This window comes from Nelumbo nucifera, chromosome 2 (genome assembly GCF_055504915.1).
Source record: "Nelumbo nucifera cultivar China Antique chromosome 2, China Antique-T2T, whole genome shotgun sequence".
Taxonomy (NCBI): Eukaryota; Viridiplantae; Streptophyta; class Magnoliopsida; order Proteales; family Nelumbonaceae; genus Nelumbo; species Nelumbo nucifera.
In genome coordinates, this window is record NC_142650.1 from 73,463,076 (window position 1) to 73,487,133 (window position 24,058).

The 24,058-nt window shown below is 37.7% G+C and overlaps 1 protein-coding gene across 2 annotated transcripts in view; it reads right to left on the minus strand.

Moving 5' to 3' along the window:
* EMB2775 (ATPase family associated with various cellular activities (AAA)) overlaps positions 1–24,058 on the minus strand; it is a 28,015-nt gene continuing 3,957 nt past the window's right edge. The window contains exons 6-11 of one of the 2 annotated variants that reach the window (XM_010268415.2): positions 14,867–15,003; positions 14,644–14,742; positions 3,589–3,658; positions 3,442–3,516; positions 2,303–2,348; positions 1–470 (exon numbers count right to left, since the gene is read on the minus strand). In XM_010268415.2, coding sequence (XP_010266717.1) covers positions 412–470; positions 2,303–2,348; positions 3,442–3,516; positions 3,589–3,658; positions 14,644–14,742; positions 14,867–15,003 — 486 coding nt within the window. In that variant the 3' untranslated portion in view covers positions 1–411. Of the gene's footprint in view, positions 471–2,302; positions 2,349–3,072; positions 3,187–3,441; positions 3,517–3,588; positions 3,659–14,643; positions 14,743–14,866; positions 15,004–24,058 lie in introns of those variants that run through there. The other variant, XM_019198909.2, reaches the window with a different exon arrangement.

Genomic DNA, 24,058 nt, shown 5'->3' on the forward strand with positions numbered 1-24,058 from the left:
AAATTAAAACAGATTGCATTCTTTTCATTTGCATTCCCATGCATTTGTACTAGTGCAAATAACATTGCACTCCAACCATGCCACATGCCCACTTCTTCAAAATCAATATCGTCCAACATGTATCAGTACTTCAAAAGTTGGACATAAGAGATCTATTGAGAGGGAGGGGATGGAAGAGGAAAGAATCACCAAATATCCATTTATCAAATATTATAATGCATATATAACAGGTGGAACATGGCGTACATTTCAACCTCCAAAAATCTCCAAATGCAAAGATTGACTCTTAGCTGCTGCTTTGTACCAGGACATAGACCTAACCCATGACCATGAGATTAATATAGATGCTGGAATACTTGAGAAAAAAAACTCCTCTCAACATATAAGCTCAGTGATTGGTCCAATTGGCCTTCATCCGAATGTTGCAATGAGGAATGCTTTATAGATGCTCATGAATTTTGCAACAAATGCTGCACAGAATGAACAAATACAGTCAACAAGCAGCCAAGATGGTGAAAGAAGACATTTCAAGAATTTGCTCGCCAATTCATGCACTAATAATAGGATTTATTTCTGGAAGAGTACAATCTCTAAAATCTCAGACTAGAGATGCAATTATAATAATGAAAATGATGATAAAGAAGATAGATGGATTCCTAATTTTTCCACCTTCCCTATAATATTTTGACACCACTGTCACTGAAATCTTGTCACGCAGCTAACATGTTATGGGAACACCTGTTAGTCTGTTACTTGAAGTACATAAGTTCATGGGAGCATATGATTCTGGTGCCAAACAGGTGAGCACTGCCATTGGGTTACCATAAACCATTTAGTAAAAGCTTGAAGTAACACTGTTATTATGTACTTGACCACACCAAAAGCCTTAAGCGTCATGCTTGTCATGCCAAGCCGTTTAACCTTTAGGGTTGTAACCATACTTCCACAACCAATGTCTTGGTGGCTTCACTCTTCATAGCAGGTAGCTCTTTCCCTTTAGCAGCTTTCACTCTGGTTTAGATAACCCTTTCCGTGACAGCTTTCACTCTGCTATAGGTAGCCCTCTCTGTGATTTAAACTTGAGACATGGTGGTAAGCTCTGATACCATTTGTTACGTGACCAATATGCCCAAAGCCTTAAGACTGTTGGAACGTGTCAAGCCAAGCCACTTAACCTTCAGGCCTAACAACGGTGCACTACATCAGGCCAGAACAAAATGAGCTTTCTCTTGTTTTACCATATCAGACTCAGACCAAGACTAACAATCAATACTTTATTTTTGGGTTGCCTTCTTCCAAGACCCGGGATAGGACTATTATTTGGGCTATACTTTATACCACCTCTTTCTCTTTTCTTTATTTGATAAAAAACCGTTCTTTGCTACTGATAAAATAAATAATAAAGAAAGACAAACTTGAGTAATCTTCATTATCTGAAGAATGTAGCATCCATGCCTGCCATATTTAATAACCAGATAAACTGAACAAGAATAGGTTTATTGGAGATCAAAATGTTTTTAGTTTTTACAGATGGAATTGAGAGGGATACAAATGGGGAGGTGTATGAATAATTTTTCCATTATATTCAGGGATTTCTTTCAATTCCTTGAAGTTTGTGCAACAAAGATATTGATAACTAATCCTTCAATATACATCCATTCATGTGATCAATGAAACCAATAAAAGAACTGCTAATCTTCTAGCATTGAAATTTATCCAAAATGATGCAAGTTCCCACCAGAAATTTTCAAATAGCTACTTGGAGGATGCTAGAGGTTGTGATTGCAAAATGTTATAAAAACACTTCAGCTTCATAGTTTCTTTGAGGCTATCATATCCACTACGTGTGCACAAGCATCTAGATACCATAGTCAGAAGGTTAATAAATCTGACTTGCTGACCAAAAAGAAAACATTCCTATCTGCAAAGCTTTTATTTATGATTTTCTGTTAAATTTATTACTCCATATTTTTTTCAGATACATTTCCCAATCCAAGCCCAACCCTGACTTTCAGGTTGTACAAAAGGATTTAGTACAAGCTAGCTCAAGTTGCATTCTAAAAGTTCTTTTCATAATTCAGTTTGGGAAAAATAGATGGCTGCATATGGTATGGAAGTTTTCATGTATCTTCACAACAGCGAACAGTTCAGAGCAACAAGTACATTATGTCTATAGATGACCAGAGCAAACTTCCCAAACATAACAGTACATAGTTTTCTTCAATTAAAAAATGGTTATTGTTGTGTAACCAAAATAAAATAGCACATTTGAACTAATTGACATAAAGGTGCTTAACGGTACCTTCAATGTGAAATATTGCCTTCTGACCCAGTCGCATTCTGTGTTCCTGGATACAACAGACAGTTGTATAGTTAGAGATATTCCAAATTCCTTAGTCAGAGTCAGAGATAACATTATATGACTGGTTTTGTGGAGATACTAATGAAAAGCTAAGAAATTAGTCAGCATATTTGCAAATCAAACCTACACAACATTTTTTTCTGCAAATAGGAGGCTCACGATCCAGTATTTAGATATATAGCATTCTCTATTTACATTTAAAGATGGTCCAGAATAGGTTTGTTGGATGATTGAAATACATCAAAGTTCATATTAGGAAATGTATGTAATACTGCAAACATAAAAGGAGGTCAAGAGAAGGGTTCAAAAGGAAGTAGAAGGCAAAGGCAGGGAAAGAGAGGAAGAGTAGCTTAGGTGAATCTGTTTCTGCAAGCAGGGGTTGAAGGTGTCATTCTCTTAATAGGTGGGCCATTTGATTAATGATGTATGTTTCTGTTTTATTCATTCTAGAGTACATGAAGGGAGCCTTGTAGGGTTGATTTGACCATGAGAATTATGAATTTGGTATGGGTTCAACTATGATGCCAGAAAGACTTGATACTGGAAAAACTTACAACCAATCAACTGGCATCATAAAAGTACTAACCAATCAGGTGGATTTTCATCAAGATTCATGGGGGGTTGTGATTGGTCAATGCCTTTCTGGTATCATGTCTTTCTGGCATTATATATTTACCCATTTGGTATGTGGGTGATATGTGAGGCTGTAGTTGGTAGTTCACTTCTCAATTTTCTCCTCTCATTCCTGTTCCTTTTCTTTTGCATCTCCTTTGTATTCTTGTTTCCTTTCTCTTTGCACCTGTGCATTTGGTACTCCCTTAGATCTTTAAGAAAGAAAGAAGAAAAATGAAAAAAAAAAGAAATCAAAGGTCAGAATATCAGATCCACTTGACAGAGTTGATAGGTCTGATGCACAATGTGCAAAATAAAGGATAGATGACAAATAAATGGATGTACTAGTATAGAATTACTCAAAGTAGTTAATTCTATTTTAAGACATCCTATGTTAGTATAATACAACAAAGAGAGCAATACAATATGAAGAGACACCTGAAAATGGGAAATGACAAGGAACTTACATAATAGGCTGCCCAATGGCACACCTCATGCTTAAGTTCAGCATCCAACTTCTTCAACAATTCAGAAAGCAACCTCTACAAATCAAAGAAGGCATTTCAAGTAAACATTGTGAAATATACAGGAAATATTGAAACAGGAATACTTACCTTCAAAATGATCACTGGAGGAATACAATTAATAAGTAGCTCATACAACTTCCCACGAACTAAAAACAGCCTGAAGAAATAATGAAAATTAAAGTTAGACAAGTAGATCACAGTACAGATATGTAAAGATGTATCTACTACCCATACATTAAAATCCCTAAATGCTCCAATTCCTTCATGGAATTTCCTCCTTCACTATTTACATTCTACTTATCTTTTCCCTTTTTCAATTGATTATTTTGTCCCTTTATTATTTACAACAACAGCTGTCATACATTGAATTCAGATTTTGATCAATACATTCAAAATGTTTCAGGTTTATCAAAGATCTTTTTATGATTCCATGATTAGGAATAAGGTGGAGACACCATAATTATAGGCATTTGAGTTAATCCAGTTTCATTGAAGCCTCCACAATAGCTGGGATGCCATCTCCCCAGGCATGGTGGGGGTGGCATCCCAATTAATTCTGACAGGAGAACTATGTGAGCCCTTAATAGCCAAAATAGGAGATGCTAACACTGCTGAAAGAGGTGCTTGCACTTCTACTAACCTTGCATTGCCAATAGAGTTTGGTCTTTGTCACTTGCTACTTGGAGGGGTTCATCTAATGTAATTTAGGTAAAGTGGATGCAGGCAGGAATTAGGGGATCTAGCTCATTACCTGAATGAAATTAGAGATACTCTCCCATGTTTTCCTGTCCACAGGGGATGGACCCAAGGGCATGAAATTTTGCTGATGGGCCTTGTTATGTTGGTCAGGTCTGCCTAAGGGTCAGTTTATTCATTGCAATTGAGTTGATTAAGAGGTACTCAACTAAGGGCAGTATTGTAATTATGTACTCTCCATATAAATGCCAATGTTTTGGGAGCCATTCAAAAGATTAGCTTCGAGCAGTTCAGGTTGATCATACTCTCTATGTAAAGAAAGAAGGTGGTTTGGTGACTTTGTTGATAATCTATGTTGATGACATTGTTGTTAGTGGTGATGATCCTATAGGAATTAGTAAGTTAAAGGATTTCCTTGCATCAAAATTTGAAATCAAAAGGCCTTTGGGACACCAAATGTTTTCTTTGAATTGAGGTAGCAAGATCAAAGAAAGGTAATTTATCTCATAGAGGAAGTTAGGGGCCAATCCTACTGAGACTCCTACACACCCTAATCAAAGCTGGGGGTTGATGATGGTGATATCCTTCCTAATCAGTTTGTCTTTGTTTAATGAATGGTTAAAAATGTCCATAAATTTCCTAATATTTCCACTACATATTTCCATTTCCGTGGGTACCAACACAAAATTTTACTAGAATTGGCATATTCCCCCATAAACACAATTGACACTATGTTGAGTGCAAGATATAGTATTATAACATAAGTTCGTAACAATATTGTAGATATATGGAGTAACAATGTCATTGCCCACTTAATAGACATAATTACTGCTTTGAGCTAGCTCAGTATTCTTTTCAAACATGAAGATAAATATTAGTTTTGTTTGTGTAATACATTATTTGGTTAATTTATTAGAATCGTTTGCATTTTCTATGAGTTTAAATTTTGCTTGAACCCATCCTATCATGTAGTTTGGACTCTTAAGGTTTGAAGGACAACTTCATAATGTATTATTTTGTCTAGAATTGGTTTTTTCCCTGTTTGGGTGTAGGTGGACTTTACCAATGGAGGTTAATATGCTATTTGATCCTTCTATGTTTACTTGGCCAAAAAAGAGGGGAAGAATAATGTGGAGGCGTGTTAGAGCAACCTTGGTTTGGATCATCTAGGAAGAGAGGAATATGGGAATATTCTCAAAGAAGGAAAGAAGCAAGGAAGACATAGTGTTGGTTAGGGTGATCCATTGGATCAAGTCTCTAGAACTGTTTCTTAGTTCTCGTTTGATGATATTTGGAGGAACTAGGAAGTAGTTGCAAGAAGTTCTTCTATAAAGAAAAGAGCAAGTGTTGCGTGGCTACCTCCACCTGAAGGCTTTGTGAAGTTAAAGTTTGATGGGAGTAGTAGGAGTGGGTCTTGCGAGATCTAGAAGGTAAACTTATAGCTTTGTTTTCTAGCCCTATGGGGTTGGGGGATTCTCTCAAAGCAGAACTTCTTGCAGCATTACAAGGAGTACAAATTGCTAATGAATTGAACATAGCCAATGTGGTGATTGAAGGGGACTCAGAATAGGTGGTGGGTTGGCTAAAGGATCCAGAGTCTATAATATGGTACTACAGGAGTGAGGTGAAAAAATTCAAATGGATTAATGGGATAGCGGATGCTTTAGCCAAGCAAGGGGTGAATAGGACCCATTTATTTTGGGCTCATTTGTAATGTTTTCTGATATAATATAGAGAGGTAGCATCTTGTGCCTCTCTAAGAGATGTGCTTATAATGTTTATTATCTTAAGTCTTAATAAAATTTGAAGTTATTTATTAAAAGAATATATTGTCTATAACCTTAGCTTCTTAGCTTTGTTTAATGATTTGAAACAAGATAATAATTTAAAAACGTGTACCTATGATTCTTTTATGATTTTATAATGCCATTCTATATTTTTGCATATTTCACAATGTTTACACCATGTCTATAACTTTTACAATATTTCCATACAATATTATCGGACATTTCCGACATGTTTCCTATATTTGGATGACTGACATTGACATTTTAAACATTGGTTTAATGAGGCCAAGCATTTTTTCACATGTAGTTAGTTTTATAAGCAAATTTATGCACAATCCAAGAACATCTCATATGCAAGCTGTAGAGAGAATTATGTGCTACCAAAAAGGTTGTCTTGAGAAGGGAGTGTTGTACTCCAATCATGGACATTTTAACTTTATACTAATGTTGATTGGGCTAGCTCCTTCAATTAAAGATTGCATAGGGCAACTTTCAAATGGCCAAGGAAAAGAGGGAACAATGTGGAGGTGTTTTAAGGATTGCATAGAATTAAGGGTGATACACTGAATTAAATCATTGGACCTTTTCTCACCCTACACAATTGATGATATAAAAAGAAATTGGAGGGAAGTGGCTTCATCATCTACAAGGGAAGACAAAATCTTCAAACCTTGGGCTCCACCCTTGGAAAACTCTATCAAGCTTAATTTTGATGGGAGCAGCCTCGGTAATCCAAGCTCTTTAGGCATTGGGGGATTTTCAGAGATAAAGAAGTGAATATATGAGTAGCTTTAGTCTCGGGCCCTATTGGTGTTGGGGATTCCATTAGAGCTGAACTAATAGCTGTCCTATATGGGGCTCAAATAGCAAAAGAGTTAAACCTGGAAAAGCTGGTTGTTGATGGGGACTCTAATGTGGTGGTTAGCTGGTTACAGGATCTACTGAAATTGAGTTAAGAAGGCAGCTTGGATCTACCAATATGGGGTTAAGAAAATCAAATGGCTTCTAAGGGGATTGACAGTAATTTACCAATGGGTCTCAATGAAGGCCAATGGACTAGCTGATTCATTAGCTAGGCAAGGGATGGGCAAGGAAACAACTATATTGGGCTCAAGTGTAATATCTGTACTTTTGGGGGTATCTTTACCCCTTTTAATCCTCACTGTACATTATTGTTTATATTAATGAAATGATTCCAGGTTATCTATAAAAATAAATAATGAAAGAAGAGAGAGTTGTGGCAAGATAGGAGAAAGAAAGAAGAAGAGACTGGAAAGAAATTACTCTAAGCCATGAGGCTAAAGGGAGTCCCACTATCTTTCATATCAACTATGTAATAAAAGATAAAATTACACAATGCCCCTTAATAGGGTGGAAGAAATAAAATAACTAAGGAACATGACCCATGGGCCCAATAGGAAAAGTAGAAAACTTGGAAAAATAAAAAGATTTGTAACAGAATTAGAGGAGAAAGAAGAAGAAGAAAGGTTCTTGGAGAAAAGAGAAGAGAAGAATGAGAAGAAGAGACAGGAGAAGCCAATAATCAGTCTGGCCGCTCCACTCATTAGCTTTTATATTAACTAATTAAAAGAGATACAATATCCAATATGCCCTTAATAGGGCAGCTGCTGTGAATAAGATAAAACTGCACTAAAGGAAACATTCAACTAATGGGCCTTGGGCCCAATAATACTAATTTAAAAAATAAAACACAAACTACTAAAACCTCAACACTCCCTCTCAAGTTGGGAGTAGATGTCACACATTCCCAACTTGCGTATATCATGTTCGAGTTTGTTCTTTGCAACCCCCTTGGTGAGTAAATCGCAAGTCGTAAGTCAAATGAAACATATGCAGACATACTTCCCCATATTTCACCCTTTCTCTTATAAAATGCCCATCTACCTCTACATGCATTGTCAGATCATGCTGAATTGGGCTGTGAGCAATGTTAATTAATGCTTGATTATCACAGTACAGCACCATTGGTTCCTTTGCATCAATTCCAAGCTCTCCCAATAAAGGACCAAACACAGAGAAGCTGCGAAACACCATGTGCCATAGCTCTATACACTGCTTCTACATTCGACTTGGCTACAACTGGTTATTTCTTACTCTTCCATGAAACCAAATTACCCCCAACAAGAGCACGAACTCCTGATGTAAATCTCATGTCATCTAGGCACCACACCCAATCTATATCTGTATAAGCCCCAACTTCATGTGTCCATGATCAACAAACAATATCCCTCTATTTGGATGCCATTTCAAATAGGCAAGTATCCTATCAATGGTTGCTTAGTGTTGAGCCCATGGAGCATGCATGTATTGGATCACAACATTGACCGTATAGGAGATACCTGAACGTGTCATGTACAGATATAACAGTCAGTCCACTAATCGTTGATACCTCCCAACATCCTTTACTAACCATCTGAAGCATTAATCGTGTGGTTATGGTCAATAGATGTATCAGCTAGTTTGACTCCAAGTTTTCAGTAGAAATGTGCTGAAATAAAAAATCTGTAAAAGAAAAGAATATTTCTTGAAGAAGAGAAGAAAGGAGAAAAGGAAGAGAAGAGATTTGAGAGAGAAAAGAGAGCAATAATGTTGGCCACCCTCTTCACTATTATTTATAGTCTAAAATAATAAAGAGTACAAAGACCAATATGCCCACCCTAAGGGTGGCTAACACATAAAACAGTATAAAACAATTAAAATAACTACTCAAAAAGGACCCAGCAAGAGTGTTGTGGTCCCCACTTCCTATCTAAACAATAAATAATAAAAACTACCACTATAGACTACACAATTTGTCTAAAACCTCAACATTTTCCAATCTCAAGTAGAAGATCCAACACATACTTTCTTTGGGAAATGAATATCCCATGTTTAGACCTTGCCACTTCAATACCAGAAAATACTCTATTTCCCTAAGGTCCTTAATCTCAAACTCCTAGTGTAGGTTCTTCTTCAAGGCATCAAATATCATTCATGTCATTCCCTGTGACTACAATGTCATCAACATATACTATTAGCATTGACACCAGTGATCCCTTTCTCTTCACAAACAAGGTATGATCTAATTGGGTTTGAGTGTATCCAAAGCGAGTCAATGCTCCCCTAAAACGACCAAACCAACATGTGGGTAATTGTTTTAATCTTTATAAGGACTTCTTTAATTTGCATACCTTTCCTTTGCCTATATCATCATGGAATGCAGATGGAAGGTTCATGTACACCTCTTCCTACAAATCTCCATTGAGGAAAGCATTCTTCACATCAAATTGAAAAAGGGGCCAAGAATAGGTGGCTCCTAAAGAAAAGAGAATCTGAAATGAACTCATTTCGGCCACCAGTGCAAAAGTCTCCAGGTAATCTATCCCATAAGTCTAAGTATACCCCTTTACAACCAGCCTTGCCTTGTACCTTTCTATGCTGCCATCAACCTTATACTTCATAGTATACACCCACCCACATCCAAATGTCTCCTTATCAACAAGTAGATCAACAATTTCTCATATCTAATTTTTTTGTCAAGGCTTCCATTTCCTCCTGCATAGCTGCTCTCCACTCAGGTTTGGAGAGAGCCTCACTAACATTCCTGAGTATACAACATAGAATCAAGAGAAGAAAGGAAGACACAAGAGGAAGGAGATAAGCCACTATAGGAAAGATGATGTGAAACACAATGGGTTTGCACTTTCTCTTCCCCTTCCGAAGTGCAATAGGAAGGTCTAGGTCATCTACAATAGTGTTAGGCATAGGTGTAGCATCAACAAGAACAAAAACATTAGTGAGAGCAAGGGACATATATGAGCCTGTATCGAACCTAGAATCTTAGATTAGCTAATGGGAAGTGGTGTGGGTTTCTTTGGTGTGGAACCAACCCCCTTGTGTTAATGTATACGCTAACGTATAAAAAACTGAAAGGCAAGACATAATGGAGCAAGCAAAGAAGTTAGAACAATTGGAGTAGGTAAAAGGGCTAGAACAAGAAGTGGTCTGGATTGCTCACTCTCTCCCTGAAAATGCTCTCCCTAAGGAGAACTACCTAAAAAAAAGGTGTAAACTCAAAGAAAGTGACATCCATAGTAAAACACCAAGTCCTTAACACCAGATCATAGCAACAATACCCCTTTTGATTTTGTGCATACCCAAGGAATATGCACTTCTTTACTTTATGATCCAATTTTGAATGGTGAGGACCAAGAATGTATACGTTGACGTATAAAAAACTGAAAGGCAAGACATAATGGAGCAAGCAAAGAAGTTAGAACAATTGGAGTAGGTAAAAGGGCTGGAACAAGAAGTGGTCTGGATTGCTCACTCTCTCCTTGAAAATGCTCTCCCTAAGGAGAACTACCTAAAAAGAAAGGTGTAAACTCAAAGAAAGTGACATCCATAGTAAAACACCAAGTCCTTAACACCAGATCATAGCAACAATACCCCTTTTGATTTTGTGCATACCCAAGGAATATGCACTTCTTTACTTTATGATCCAATTTTGAATGGTGAGGACCAAGAATGTATACGCTGACGTATAAAAAACTGAAAGGCAAGACATAATGGAGCAAGCAAAGAAGTTAGAACAATTGGAGTAGGTAAAAGGGCTGGAACAAGAAGTGGTCTGAATTGCTCACTCTCTCCTTGAAAATGCTCTCCCTAAGGAGAACTACCTAAAAAGAAAGGTGTAAACTCAAAGAAAGTGACATCCATAGTAAAACACCAAGTCCTTAACACCAGATCATAGCAACAATACCCCTTTTGATTTTGTGCATACCCAAGGAAATGCACTTCTTTACTTTATGATCCAATTTTGAATGGTGAGGACCAAGAATATGGAGAAAACATACACACCCAAAAACCCTTAAAGGAATATGAAACATCTCCCCCTTAGGAAAAAGGAGGCCATATGATACTATATACCTAAGAACATGAGAAGGTATCCAATTAATCAAGAAGGTTGTTGTGAGAATTGCATCAACCTAAAAACATATTGGAATTGAATAGTTCACCATAATACTTCTTGCCACTTCCACAATATGTATGTTCTTTCTTTCCACTACACTATTTTGTTGTGGAGTATACGAACAACTATTTTGATGAATCATTCCATACTCTAATAAATAAGATGCTATATCTTTTTCAAAGTATTCCCTAGCATTATCTGATTTTGAAAACCTTGATTTGCACTCCAAACTGCATAATCTAATGAAACCATCGTACCAAAGCGGGCACCTTATCACAAGATCTCATCAAGTATACCCATGAATATCGAGAATGATCATCTACAAATAAGAGAAAATAACATTATCCACCTATAGAAGAAACATGAAATGGTCCCCAAATATCAATATGAACAATACCAAAAGCTAAAGAACTTCTTTTATTACTTGTCTGAAAAGAATGTTTACAATGCTTTCCAAGTTGACAACCTTAACACTCTAAACTAGACAACTTAATAAACTCAAATTACTTTTGAAACAAAAATGTAAATAACCAAAAGAGAGATGCCCTAACTAATTATGTCAAAGCATAATCTGATCCACTGACTCTAACCCATTACTCTTATTGTTGACACGATGACTTTGGTAACTAGGAAGCACATCGAGAAAGTAGACTCCACTCACCTCACAACCACTCCCAATCATTCTTTTTGACTCCAAATCTTACAAAAACACAATGACTAGGAAGAAATATTACTAAACATTTCAAATTTTTAGTCAAACTGCTCACAGATAAAAGATTAATATGCAGTCTAGGAACATGTAGTACAAAAGGCAAGGTGATGGTACCAATTACTTTGACCGACCCCTTCTTAGTAAGGGGAAACTTGAATAAAAAAAAACAAAAAGATTTGTTTTCTGATATAATTTCAGAGAGAAAAGAAAAGTAAGATCAGTCCAGAACTGAAGAGAAGAAGAGAGAGAGAGAGAGAGAGAGAAAGGGTGCGGTTAGATCAGTCTGGCCGCCCCACTAATTCTTATTTATACTTGTAATTTAAACAAGGGTAGAATTCCTCTAATACCCTTACTAACTTCATAAGAAAACAAAACAAATAAATAATGACCTAACTACCATAACTGTCATGAAATAGCATAAGGAAATAAACAAAAATAAAGTGTGGGACCACACACTAACAACTATCTCTACCAAAACACGATATGAAGAAAAAATGGTGGAAATGTTTGTTATATGTTCAGAGGCTCCTGACTCTATAATCTAGGGAGGTCCCCCTTACCTGTAGTGGAGACATAATTTGCAATAGCATATGAACTACTGTATGAGCAAGTGAAGAAGTATGACCAGCTAAGCTACTTGCACCTTGTTGTCCACCCAGTGAAAAACTGGAGCTAGTTGTATCTCCCTGATTCACATAATACCCGTATCTCTCCAATTCATCCTTGACTACTACTACAATGGACTCTAAGGAGGCTGGTGTAAGAGATCTACATGAGTCACCAGCCACTGGCATATTAGCATTCCCCTTCTTATTTCTAAGTTGAACTGTATAAGAAGTGGATGAAGCTTCTAACAAGTGCCTCTAGTATGCTTAGGCTTCTTACAATAGTCACAGATCAAGTCCTTGTCCTCTTTATTTTCACTACCACCCTTATCCCCACCAGGCTTAGGTTTTATAGTGCTAATAATAGTCGACTGTTCAATGCTTAGATTCTTCACCATAACATTCTTCCTACTCTCCTCTCCAAACACAAAAGCATATACCTAAAGAGACTTACACTATCACAAGAAAGAATATGTTGGCGTGCAATTCATATTCAGGATTAACTCTTACTAAGAACTCAAACACCTTGTTCTTTTCTACTAGCTTCTAGTAAGTTGCAACATCCTTAGTACTCTCCCAAGCCATAGTCTCCAAATGGTCAGATCTCCTACCACAAGATTTTAAGGACTGAAAAATAGACTACAATATTTCCCCACCTTGTGCCAATTACGTGATCTCTTAACTAATAAGCTATAGCAATATTCTCACTCTATGAGTAGGTTTCTGCAACTCCACACCACTTACCATCAGCTCATCTGAAATCCCAAGTTCAGTTGACATAGACTCAAGTATGCCCCTTGCTCCCACTAATGTTTCTGTTCCAATTGATGTTACACCTATGCCTAACACTAATGCATATGACCTAGACCATTCTATTGCACTCTGAAAGGGGAAGAGAAAGTGCACAACCCATTATATTTCACATCATCTTTCCTATAGTGGCTTATCTCCCTCATATTGTGCATTCCTTTCTTCTCTTGATTCTATGTCTATACCCAAGAATGTTAGTGAGGCCCACCAAATAATCTTTACCATCCAATTTAACAGTAGTGATGGTATTGGCCCCAAAAGGATCACTAGCACTATCTACACCTAGTCCCAAATCATCGGTAGATTTGTGTTCTCCACTACCTTCCAAAGTTTCCAAAACAACTTAAAACTCCAATTGTAAACAATAAAACACCTCTAGAAACTGATTGATCCCCTTTGGAAACCTCACAAAAGCTTCTGACAAGTGACAACAAAACACCCTTACTCGGAGAGATTTTTATCTTCCCAAGAATTGAGAGAACCGAAAGAAGAAGCTACCGATCTCTCCAAAGACCCCAGAAAGTTCTGAAAATTGAATCACCCCCTATAGAAAACTTCAAGAAATCCAAAGAAAGAAAAAAGCTAAATGCTTCTTACTAAATCAAAAACAAAGAATCCTACTACAATCTAGATTATTTCTCCTTCTCCAATTCTTCTTGATTTCAATGATCAACCCAAGATCAAATACATAGGGTTCTAGACCCACCAAAAATCCAAGAAATGGGCCCTTTTGAAGTCTACAATCAGCTCTCTATCTCACCATGCAATCAGCTGATCTAGGGCTGCATGGGAGAATCCCAAGAATCCTTGGAAAAAGGCTTTGATACCAAGTAGAAAACTCAGAAAAAGATTTGTAACATAATTAAAGGAAAAAGAAGAAAGGTTTCTTGGAGAAAAGAGAAGAAAAGAATGAGAAGGACTGGGAGAAGCCAGTGATCAGTCTGGTCGTCCCACTCATTAGCTTTTATATTCACTAATTAAAAAGAGATACAATGTCTAATATGCCCTTAATAGGGCGGCTGCTGTCAATAACATAAAGCTGCACTTAAAGAAACATTAAACTAATGGGCCTTGTCCAATAACATTAATTTAAAAAATAAAACATAAAATACTAAAACCTCAACAGAAAACATTCTAACAGCCTACCAACAAAAGATAAAAATAAAGTAACATAGCAAGCCAATTTATGCAAGAAATTCTTATTTGCTTTCGTTTCAGCTTTTAATTTATTTTGTTTGTTTGTAGTGTAGATTACGTGAAACATAACCTGAAGCAAAGTAGAATAAAACATTAAGCAAAAGTAAGCAAGAACTTGCATTCTTCTCATTTGCACTATCATGCATTTGTATGAGTGCAAATGGAATTGCACTACAAACAAACAGATCCTAAGGTATTCTCCATGTATCAAAGAAATAAGATTGAATTATCCTAATAGCATTTACCAAGTTCCTTTTGAACTTCAAGATTTACAGGTACTGGAACAGTTGACAGTAAATGCTTATCAAATCAAACAAAATAGAAACAAGTTACAAGATATAATAAGAGGTTTTCAGTTCAAACCTTTTGGGGCTCTGCTCCTGCATTATGTCAGATGCTATTTCAGAAATATACTGTTCCCAATCCATGGGCAGTATTACTTGATTATTTGTGAAAGGGTACCTATAGCCAAATTAAAAGTAACCAAAAAGAATTTAGTTATCAAGAAACCTGGGATGCAAAAGAAAAAGAAAAAGAAAACAGTATGAAGCTTCTAATAATAGAAGAGCAGTGCTACAAAGCTCACTGTTGGACTCGACAAGTCTCAAACGACAGGATCGCCCTCCTCAAACTCCGGTTTGATTGAGCAGCTATGCGGGCTGCAAAACCAGGTGGAAGTTGTAGCCCTTCCTTTTTGCCAATAAACTCCAATACACTAATAATCTGGCACAAAGTGAAACATCAGTTGTTCCCTAGAGAAAGTTACAAAATGTTACAGAAAATGTCCATCTGTCAATAGGTGCCTGAACACAGCATTATTTTTAATTACATGATGAAAACAATTTAATTAATCCGGAGATTTTACCATTAAACCAGCTGTTATTAAGGAGGATTAGGACGCAAGAAGGAAGATGGAGGCAAAGAAGCAAGATGGAAAGGGGTCCTCCGTTTCAGTGAGAAGATGGAGAAATGAGACCACAATTGAGGTGAAGAAGCTAGTTTTAGAATTAGGAAAAAGCAAAAGCCAATTAGTTCTGAAACTAAGAGAAGAGAAAAGAGCAACTATTTTCTTAATAGGAGAAGCTACTCAGTGGTTAAAAGGGTTCGTCGATGGAGCACTATTTTCAGTGAACAATGATGGATGGAAGAGTTCTTTGGAACTTCCAAGACGATATCAGGTGGTATTGAAATCCAATCAGAAGGGATGGTTTGTGGCTGTGACTGAGGCTTTTGGCTACAATAGAAAACAAATGGTTTGTCTTCCAGAAGGAAAACAGGGATTGGGTTGGAGATTGTTAGCTTAGAAGCTTCAAGAATTTCTGTCGGTGAAAGCTGTTGATCTGACCGAAGGCAAACAAGAACAATAAAAAAGAATCCCTAGAAAAGTTGTTTGACAGTGTCAAGCCCCAAGATGATGCTCAAATAAGTATGCGAGAAAAAAGATGAGAAGTGATACCTGGTTGTTAACATTAGCAAAGTTCAGAGGTTGGTTCTGTACAAAGACAGAGGAGATTGGGAACATAAACTAATAAAAAGGCTGGTAGGAAGGTGTCTGATTGGAATCTTGGATGCAGTCATGAAAAAACTCCTAGTGCTGGGGTCTCTGTTTTCCCTTTTGACGATAGAAAAGCCATTTGGATACCGGAGAGAGGACTGTGAACTTCAGAATGGTAGAAATGGAGTTGGGGTGGTTTTGATTGAAACTGGTCTTTATCTTGCAATAGTAAGGATCTCAATACTGGACCTTTTGATCTGAAACTGATTGGGTTCCCACTTATATTGTGGGAAAAAAGATTCTATCGAGAGAATTGATACAGCTTTAGGAGGGTGTTCCATTAGAGATCAAATTTGATAACCTCCATGCGGTGAGGATTAAAATCACAGGGGTGAAGATTGAAATTGTCCCCCGATCAATTGATATCTTAGTTGAATTGTCACTCAAATTTTTTTTGAAAGAAACATTGGATGTGTTGATCCTACTTTGTTCGCTGAAATGGTCAAAAGGAAGTCTATCACAGACCCTGGGGGCAGTCCATTTGAAATTGCAGGGTAACAGAAACTTGGGCCCATTCACTTCAGATCCTTTGGGAGGTTTATCAGGTTGAGTTGTGGACTTGACTAAAATTCCCTGCAAGTCCTTGCAGAATGGGCCTTGTTGTTAAGTGGTCACATGAGGCGTGACCTGAGCTCGACCAAGGACAATAACTCCCGTTAGACCTATTCACAGGCCGGACTTCTGGCCAGGCCCATTCAAATTTTGGTAAAAGCTAAGCCTGCCCGGCCCATGATCAGGTCTAGTTCCCGTATGCCTTCATCCCAAATCAATGGTAAGAGGCATCTAGAATCTATTTCTCATCTGAAGAGTTTGATGCAATCAATTTCAAGGAAGGGTCTTCTAATATTCCTTCTGAAGTAAAGCCAGATCGTCCAAACCCCAGGCATGTTAGGAACAGGTCCGAGGAGATGGAAGCCATTGATAATGAATGGATCGACTGTGATCAACCAGATGTTGATATCGATGACTCTGATTCTGAATCTGGATAAGACATTGGTTCATTGGTTGACAGTGTCTATTAGGGGGAAACTATTGTGGAAAACTCTAGACAATTTGAACATGAACACTCTGTTGAAGATGTTGAGGCTACAAAGAGATCCCATCTTCAATTCCAGAGGCAAATGGAAGGGACCCTAACTAGGTGTTTTGTATGTTGAGGTGGCTAAAGTGGGAAATCAAAGCCCAAATAAGGGGTTACTAGAACCAAATTTTCAACCTAGGCAGAGTGTCTATAAGGGATTGGTAGAGAGTCATTCTAAGCCAAGCAAAGAGACATCGGGCAGGGATAAGCAACAGATTTTGGGGAGTACACATAATGTTAATTCCATTTCGGAGAGATCTCCAGAAGAAATACCAGCTAGATAGAATAGTAAACCTCAAATCCTTGAACTAGAAAAGAATTTGACCAATCCAGAGTTGCCAGGCCCTCATTCTCCTCTGAATCCAGGTACTATTCTCAAGTTATTTTTGCCTACTAACCATTGCTCTATGCCTAAAGGTCTCTCTCTTGGTACCCAAGAAACTATCTTGCCGCAAGCCAAGTTGAATTTAGATGGAGAGAAGGTGGTTAATAATGGAAGGGTACTGTCTGTTGAAAAGGAGAAAAAGGGGAGGGGAATTTCGGAGTTGATAGAAAGATTCCTTGAGGAGTTGAAGAACAAAGAATTAGAGAAAGGGAACATTGATGGGGCGAAGGATATTGGTAATTTTGGCGAGGCTTCTTAAGCTCAATGTGGGGAAGGGTTTGGTGAGTCCGGTGTCAGAGAAGTGAGAGGGTGATAAACATTACGAATTTTGACATTGGTAATTTCAGCCCCACTAAAAATCGAGTCACATCAAGTTGTTCTGTTTGTCGTTGCTGAATTTTGACATCAGAAGTGAGGGTGATAAACATTCAACTCATTACGAATGTTTCTCATACTAGCATAGTACTCCTCAAGACTCTGATTGCCCTGTTGCAGATTAAAGTAACCCTGATACAACTGATATACTCTGGTTGTATTGTCTTGGCCAGAATACAACTTCTTAGCATGGTCCCACACATCTTTGGCAGTGTCAAGAAACATGAAATTTACACTAATCTTGGGTTCCATATTGTTCCATAACCACGTGATAATCTGTGCATCCTCTTGTTCCCAGACATCATACTCATGAGAATCAGTGGAGGGTTTTTCCCCCTTATGTGTTTCACCTTCTTCTTTGCCTTCAGAAAAACTTCTACAGATTTAGCCCAAGGTACATAATTCTCTCCATTCAGTTTAATGGAGGTCATTTGAACATTCAGGTAGTCAGTAGGTATCATCACATTAGACTTGCCATCACTGCTATCTCCCATTGCTGAATTCGGCAAACTTCTACAGATTTAGCCCAAGGTACATAATTCCACGTTGAAGTAAAGGAAGAATCGAATATTCAGTGATCAAATCATTCACTCCACAGTCTGATAGATCTTTTGAACAACTGATTAATCAGATGAGAATAAAGATAGAGTCCCATTCTACATGTCAATACCGACAACAATGAAATTTATAGTAAGAGGAAAATCCGTCGACTTTAGAAATCGTGAGGGTTCAAGTCCCTCTATTCAGTTTAATGGAGGTCATTTGAACATGAACACTCTGTTGAATGGAGGTACATGAACACTTCTACAGATTTAGCCCAAGGTACATAATTCTCTCCATTCAGTTTAATGGAGGTCATTTGAACATTCAGGTAGTCAGTAGGTATCATCACATTAGACTTGCCATCACTGCTATCTCCCATTGCTGAATTCGGCAAACTGCACACTAGACCACACCACACACTGACCACACTAGTTTCAGCACTTGTTATTGCTGAAGATTGCACTCTTTACACCACAAACCCTAGCCCACGACTACCTGAAATCTCACCACACTATATGAGGACCACTCCCCCTTCGAATCACACTGAAAACAACATAAACCCTAGCACACTACAGTCTGAAATCCCACCATATGATCTGAAACATACTTCTTATTTGATTCATAACAAAAAAAAGGCATAGAAATCTCTTACCTCATCACCCGAAATTCAAACTACACAAGACACCCACTGCACCACACAAACCAGTCATTTTCTCTTCATCGATTAGGGGAGGGCTTCTTAGAAACCACAGCAACCAACCACGAACAGCACAACTGGAGGCATAGTGACCTCCAAGGGAAGAGGGCAACCACTCCTTTTCAGCCATTTCCCTTATCTCCAACCGATGGCAAAGAAACCAAGAGAAAACCCTAGACTGGGTGCACAGAAAACAGAAATTTAGGCAGATCCGAATTGGTTAGTTGAGCTCTGATACCATATTATGATTCGGCCTGCCCTTGAGTTCTATTAGCCTGATAACAGCCAAGAAGAGAGAAGAAGAAAGAAGAAAGAGAAAGAGAGAGAGAGAGAGAGAGAGAGAGAAAGGAGGAGAAAAGGAGAGAAGAAAAGTCTGGTTCGAATGAGAGAAAAGTTACCTCTCCCATTCGGCCAGATATGTTTTATATTACTAACATAATGGAAAAGATACATGTGCCCCTACTTAAGTGAGGGACACTAGTTCTAACATAATATTACACATCAGCAACCTCAACATAAGTATAAAGACAGAAATACCCCTACATACTCGACACTAACACTAATGATACAATTCTGTTTTGTGATGGTGGTGATCCTAGATAGATGGAAAACATGGAGATGATTTATCTATTTTTTAGAGAATGTTGAATCTAAAATAATAGTTGTCGTTCTTGACAAGCTCATCTCTAGGGCTGATGCTAGAAATCTCTGATAAAGGGTTAGAGAGTAGGCAGAGAGGAGATTCCTATCACTCACCTGTAGTTTTCTAATGATACAATTCTGTTCTATGATGGTGGTGATCCTAGATGGGTGCAAAACATGAAGATGATTGTATCTATTTTTAAGAGAAATGTCGAATCTAAAAATCAATTGGAAGAATCGTATTGTGTGGCTGAATATGGAGAATAGAGGAATTTTAGATGCGACAGAGATCTTGGGATGTACGGATTCTCAATGGCCAATGAATTTATTTGGGGATGCCTTTGGGGGATTATCCTAGAGGTAGCAACTTTTGGAATCTGGTAATAGAGAGGTTTACTAAAAAGTTGGGCTTCCTGGGAAAAAAATTTATTTATCTTTGGGAGGGACGATCACCCTTATTAGGTCTACTCTAGCCAACTTACCAGTTTATTTTTTGTCAATGTTTAGAATTCCAATTCCATAAAAGGTTAGCAAGGGGCTAGAAAAGATGATGAGGAATTTTTCATGTGAACTAGGGGAAACGAATGTTTGTTTGCTTGCTAAGTGGCTCTGGAGGTTGCAATTGATAGAGATAAGTTGTTGGCAAAAGTAATCATTAGTATTCATGGGCTTGCGGCTGATGGTTGGGACACTGTAGTGCTGATTAGGGCAACAAGAGCTGCACTATGGAAGGTCATTCATGCTATTTTGCCTTCTTTTATGCCTCATATCAAGTATAGCCCTTGTTTTGGTGATGAGGATCAAATTAAGAGATATCAAAAGAGAACCAAAGCTGCTCCTATGCTTCTTTGGCATCACTATGATGATGTGGGGCCCACATGGGAGCTGGATTTGCAGTGGATCAACTTGGGAAGACCCTAGAGTCTTCAATCCACCTTAAGATGCTCTTTGTGTGGTTGAGTTTTCAGTTGGACAGGACTTATTTTTGTAATTTTGCATGTTTAGGAGTTATATTTGGAGACAAGTCTTAGTCTAGTAATTACTCTTTGTTTGGATTTATGTTTGTAATTGTTTGGGGCAGGTTTAGTCTAATCTAGCTTCTTTTTGTAAGTGGCTTGTTGTGCAAGCTTGTAAGGCTCTTTTGAAGAACAGTTTTGGTTAATGAACAATAAAGTTTCTCTACAGAATTTGGTGTGATTGCCTAGGATTTTCATCTTATTTCCACAAATTTTTTTTATCAATAACTGGAACTTTTCATTAAATTGTAAATTAATTAAATAAGTACAACAAAAAATATGTTGTGAGAAATAAACCCTCTTATCTCTCCCCAAATACATTACCAATTACCCCCCCCCCCCCGCTCTAGCAAGAGTATCAGCAAAGGAGTTGACACTTTCTTTTACTCATTGTACTCTCACCTCCATGTTCTGCATCAAACATTTAAATGCCTTCCTCTCATTATTATAGATCCACAAGCTTGCCTCTTCAAATGACTTCAATCAAATTGAATGATCATTACTGTGATGGGCCAAGTTCGTAGAGATTTTCCTAACAGCAAAGGGAAAACTTCAATATCTTATTGATCCTAGGCTGTTGGTTGATTCTAGTAGATTCACTTAGTGGGTCTAAGAAAATGCTTAGATTAAGACATGGCTATGGAACAGCATGGACCCTAAAATCAGCATCAATCTTATATTTTTGGATACTGCAAAAGAAACTTGGGAGTATCAGTAACAGTAATATCATGGGCATAACAATGTTAGTAGGGTATATCCCAGGATTACTTTTCACTTCAGCACAGTGACAAGATTAAGGCATTCACTTGGGAGGTATATTATATGAAAATCAATACCTACGATGCTTTTCTAAAAAGAACTTATTGGTGCTTATCCCCACACACTTGTTCTCTTTGTATGGCAAGTGGAGAGACTGCTTATCATTTGCTAATCTCCTATCCATTTGTCACTAGTATTTGGGATTGGGTTTTCTCTCTCTTTAGTTGCAGGTGGAGCTCCCACCCCACCCCTACCCTTCCTGATGGAACGGGATTTTTTGTTCGAAGAACAGAGTTTGGGGCGGGAACTGATTTTAGGATTTTACAACCCATATAGTGTAGTAGGGTATGGAACTTGACCAACACATTGAATTTACTAAAATACCCATTAGACTATTGTTGTAAGGTATATAAACTTATGTATTTATGTCTTGAATTTGATAATGCTTTGAATCTTATGTGAAGGATAATTAAGAATCCATGTTTCAATCAAATAATTGGAAATTTTGATGTTTGTTCAGGTTATTTTGCTTGTTTATAGCATATATGTAACAGGAAATTAGATTATTTTGCTTGTTCAGGTTATTTTGCAGGTTTTGGACCCAACCTACCAACCCGACCTGCCCCACCCTCAAATGCGAGGAGGGTAGGGTCAAGGAGCGTTTTGCATTGTGTGCGGGAAACCCGCTGCAGGTCTTGGGTAGGGTATGGGTTGGGAGGTTTGAGGAGGTGGGAAGGTGATGCAGTAGGGCTGGAAAAAACCATCACAGAGAGAGAGAGAGAGAGAGAGAGAGAGAGAAAGAGGAGAAAGGGTAGAGAAAGAGAAAAGAGAGAAATCCCAAGGAATCACTCCAAGGGTCCTAGAATCACTCTAGGGTTTGTAAGAATCACTCCGTATAACAAACTTGCAAGAGACCTCTAAAGAAATCTTCATTCATTCACAAGTTAAGAAGTGGACTAATAGTAATTAATTAATGCTGATAAAAAAAATCTTCATTCATTCATTTCTTCAAAAGGAAAAGAATACATCTATTTATAGAGTGACTTGTGTGGCCCGGAATACTGTTCATCATATTTACAAAAAAACCACTCCTTGTCTTGTGCATCAAGAAACATAATAACTTTCTACCTATTAATGCAAATAAACTAAAAATTGAAAGAGAAACACTACTAAGCTAGAGAAACAAAATGCTATAGCCCAAGCCCACATGGGACTGGTTAAAATGACGAAAATACCCATACTGTCCAAATATACAGAAATACAGAAACTTTTAGAAAATTCCAAATTTGATTCTTCAGCTCCTACATTAGGACGATCTAGAATTTACAAAACTCTCTGTGAACCCACCCTGTTGCCATCCCTATCCCCTGGTCAAATGTTGAAAGCCTATATCAAACTGCATGGTTCAACCCACCTCTGAAGAGAGGGAACATGATGTGGAGGGTGGCATGTTGGGTAAAGACATTGGATATGTATACTCACTTTTTAATGGATGACATCATTAGAGGATGGAAGCAGGTAGCTTCCTCATCTACATCTAGTGGATGACATCACTAGAGAAGGGTAACCTTGTGTCACCCACCTGGATAAAAAAGAAAAAAAAAACAAATAAAGCTGAATTTTGATGAATGTATCTTGGGTAATCCAAGCTCTTAAGGAATTAAGGAAGTTTCCAGGGATGAATATGTAACCATTCTAGCAATGTTTTCTAGTCCTATAGTGCTACAACCTCCGTTACAGCTGAACTAACTGCAACATTACAAGGTTTGAGACTGGCAAAGAACACTAAACTGCACCAACATGCACGTGGAAGGTGATTCAAGAGTCGTGGTGAGATGGCTAAGAAACAAAGGACAAGAACACTGGTAGTATCAGCAGATTCTAAAAGGAAATCAAGAGCCTAACCAGGGGGGAGAACTTTAACTTCACTTGGGTATGAAGGTCAGCCAATGGTTTGGCTGATACTTTAGCTAAACACGGAGTATAAAGGGAGCAATTATTTTGGGGACTTGTAAATGCTGAATGGTTGTAACAACCAAGGATCATGTGTAGATTAGCTTTGGCATACTTGTAGCTGGGCACATTGTAAATACAGATTCTTTTATTAATTTTAATAAAATTCCTAAGTTATCCATATAAAAAAAAACACAACCAAGCATTTTCAAATAAATCCAATGATATACACTATAATAGTCAATTACTCACACAAATATTATATATGGAAATACATTACCAATGAGAAACAATAATTAGATGGGAAGAGAGAAGGCGAAGCAAAGGGGAAAAAAGAAAGGAGGAAGGGTGACAAAAGCAGAAACCCTGCAAACATTTGAGAGGAAAGAAATGCTAGAATTTTCAAGGAAAAAGAAAGATCCATGGAGGCAGTCATTGAATACATTACTATTAGGTTAGTGCATTGGCTAGAGTCCTTAGATCTCTTCCAACCTTACTCAGCTGAGGATATTGTCAGGAAATGGAAAGTAGTGGCAAGTACAAAACAAAAGAAAGATAAGTTTCATAGAATGTGAGCACCACCAGAGGAAGAATTTATAAAGTTGAACTTTGACAGTAGCATGTAGAACCTGGGACCTTCAGGGATGAGGGAGGTTTTAGGGATAAGAAAGGTAATATAATAGCCTTGTTGTCTAGGTCAATAGGGGAAGGTGGTTTACTAAGAGCTGAAATTATAGCAATGATTCAAGAAATACAAAAGGCAAAGGAAATG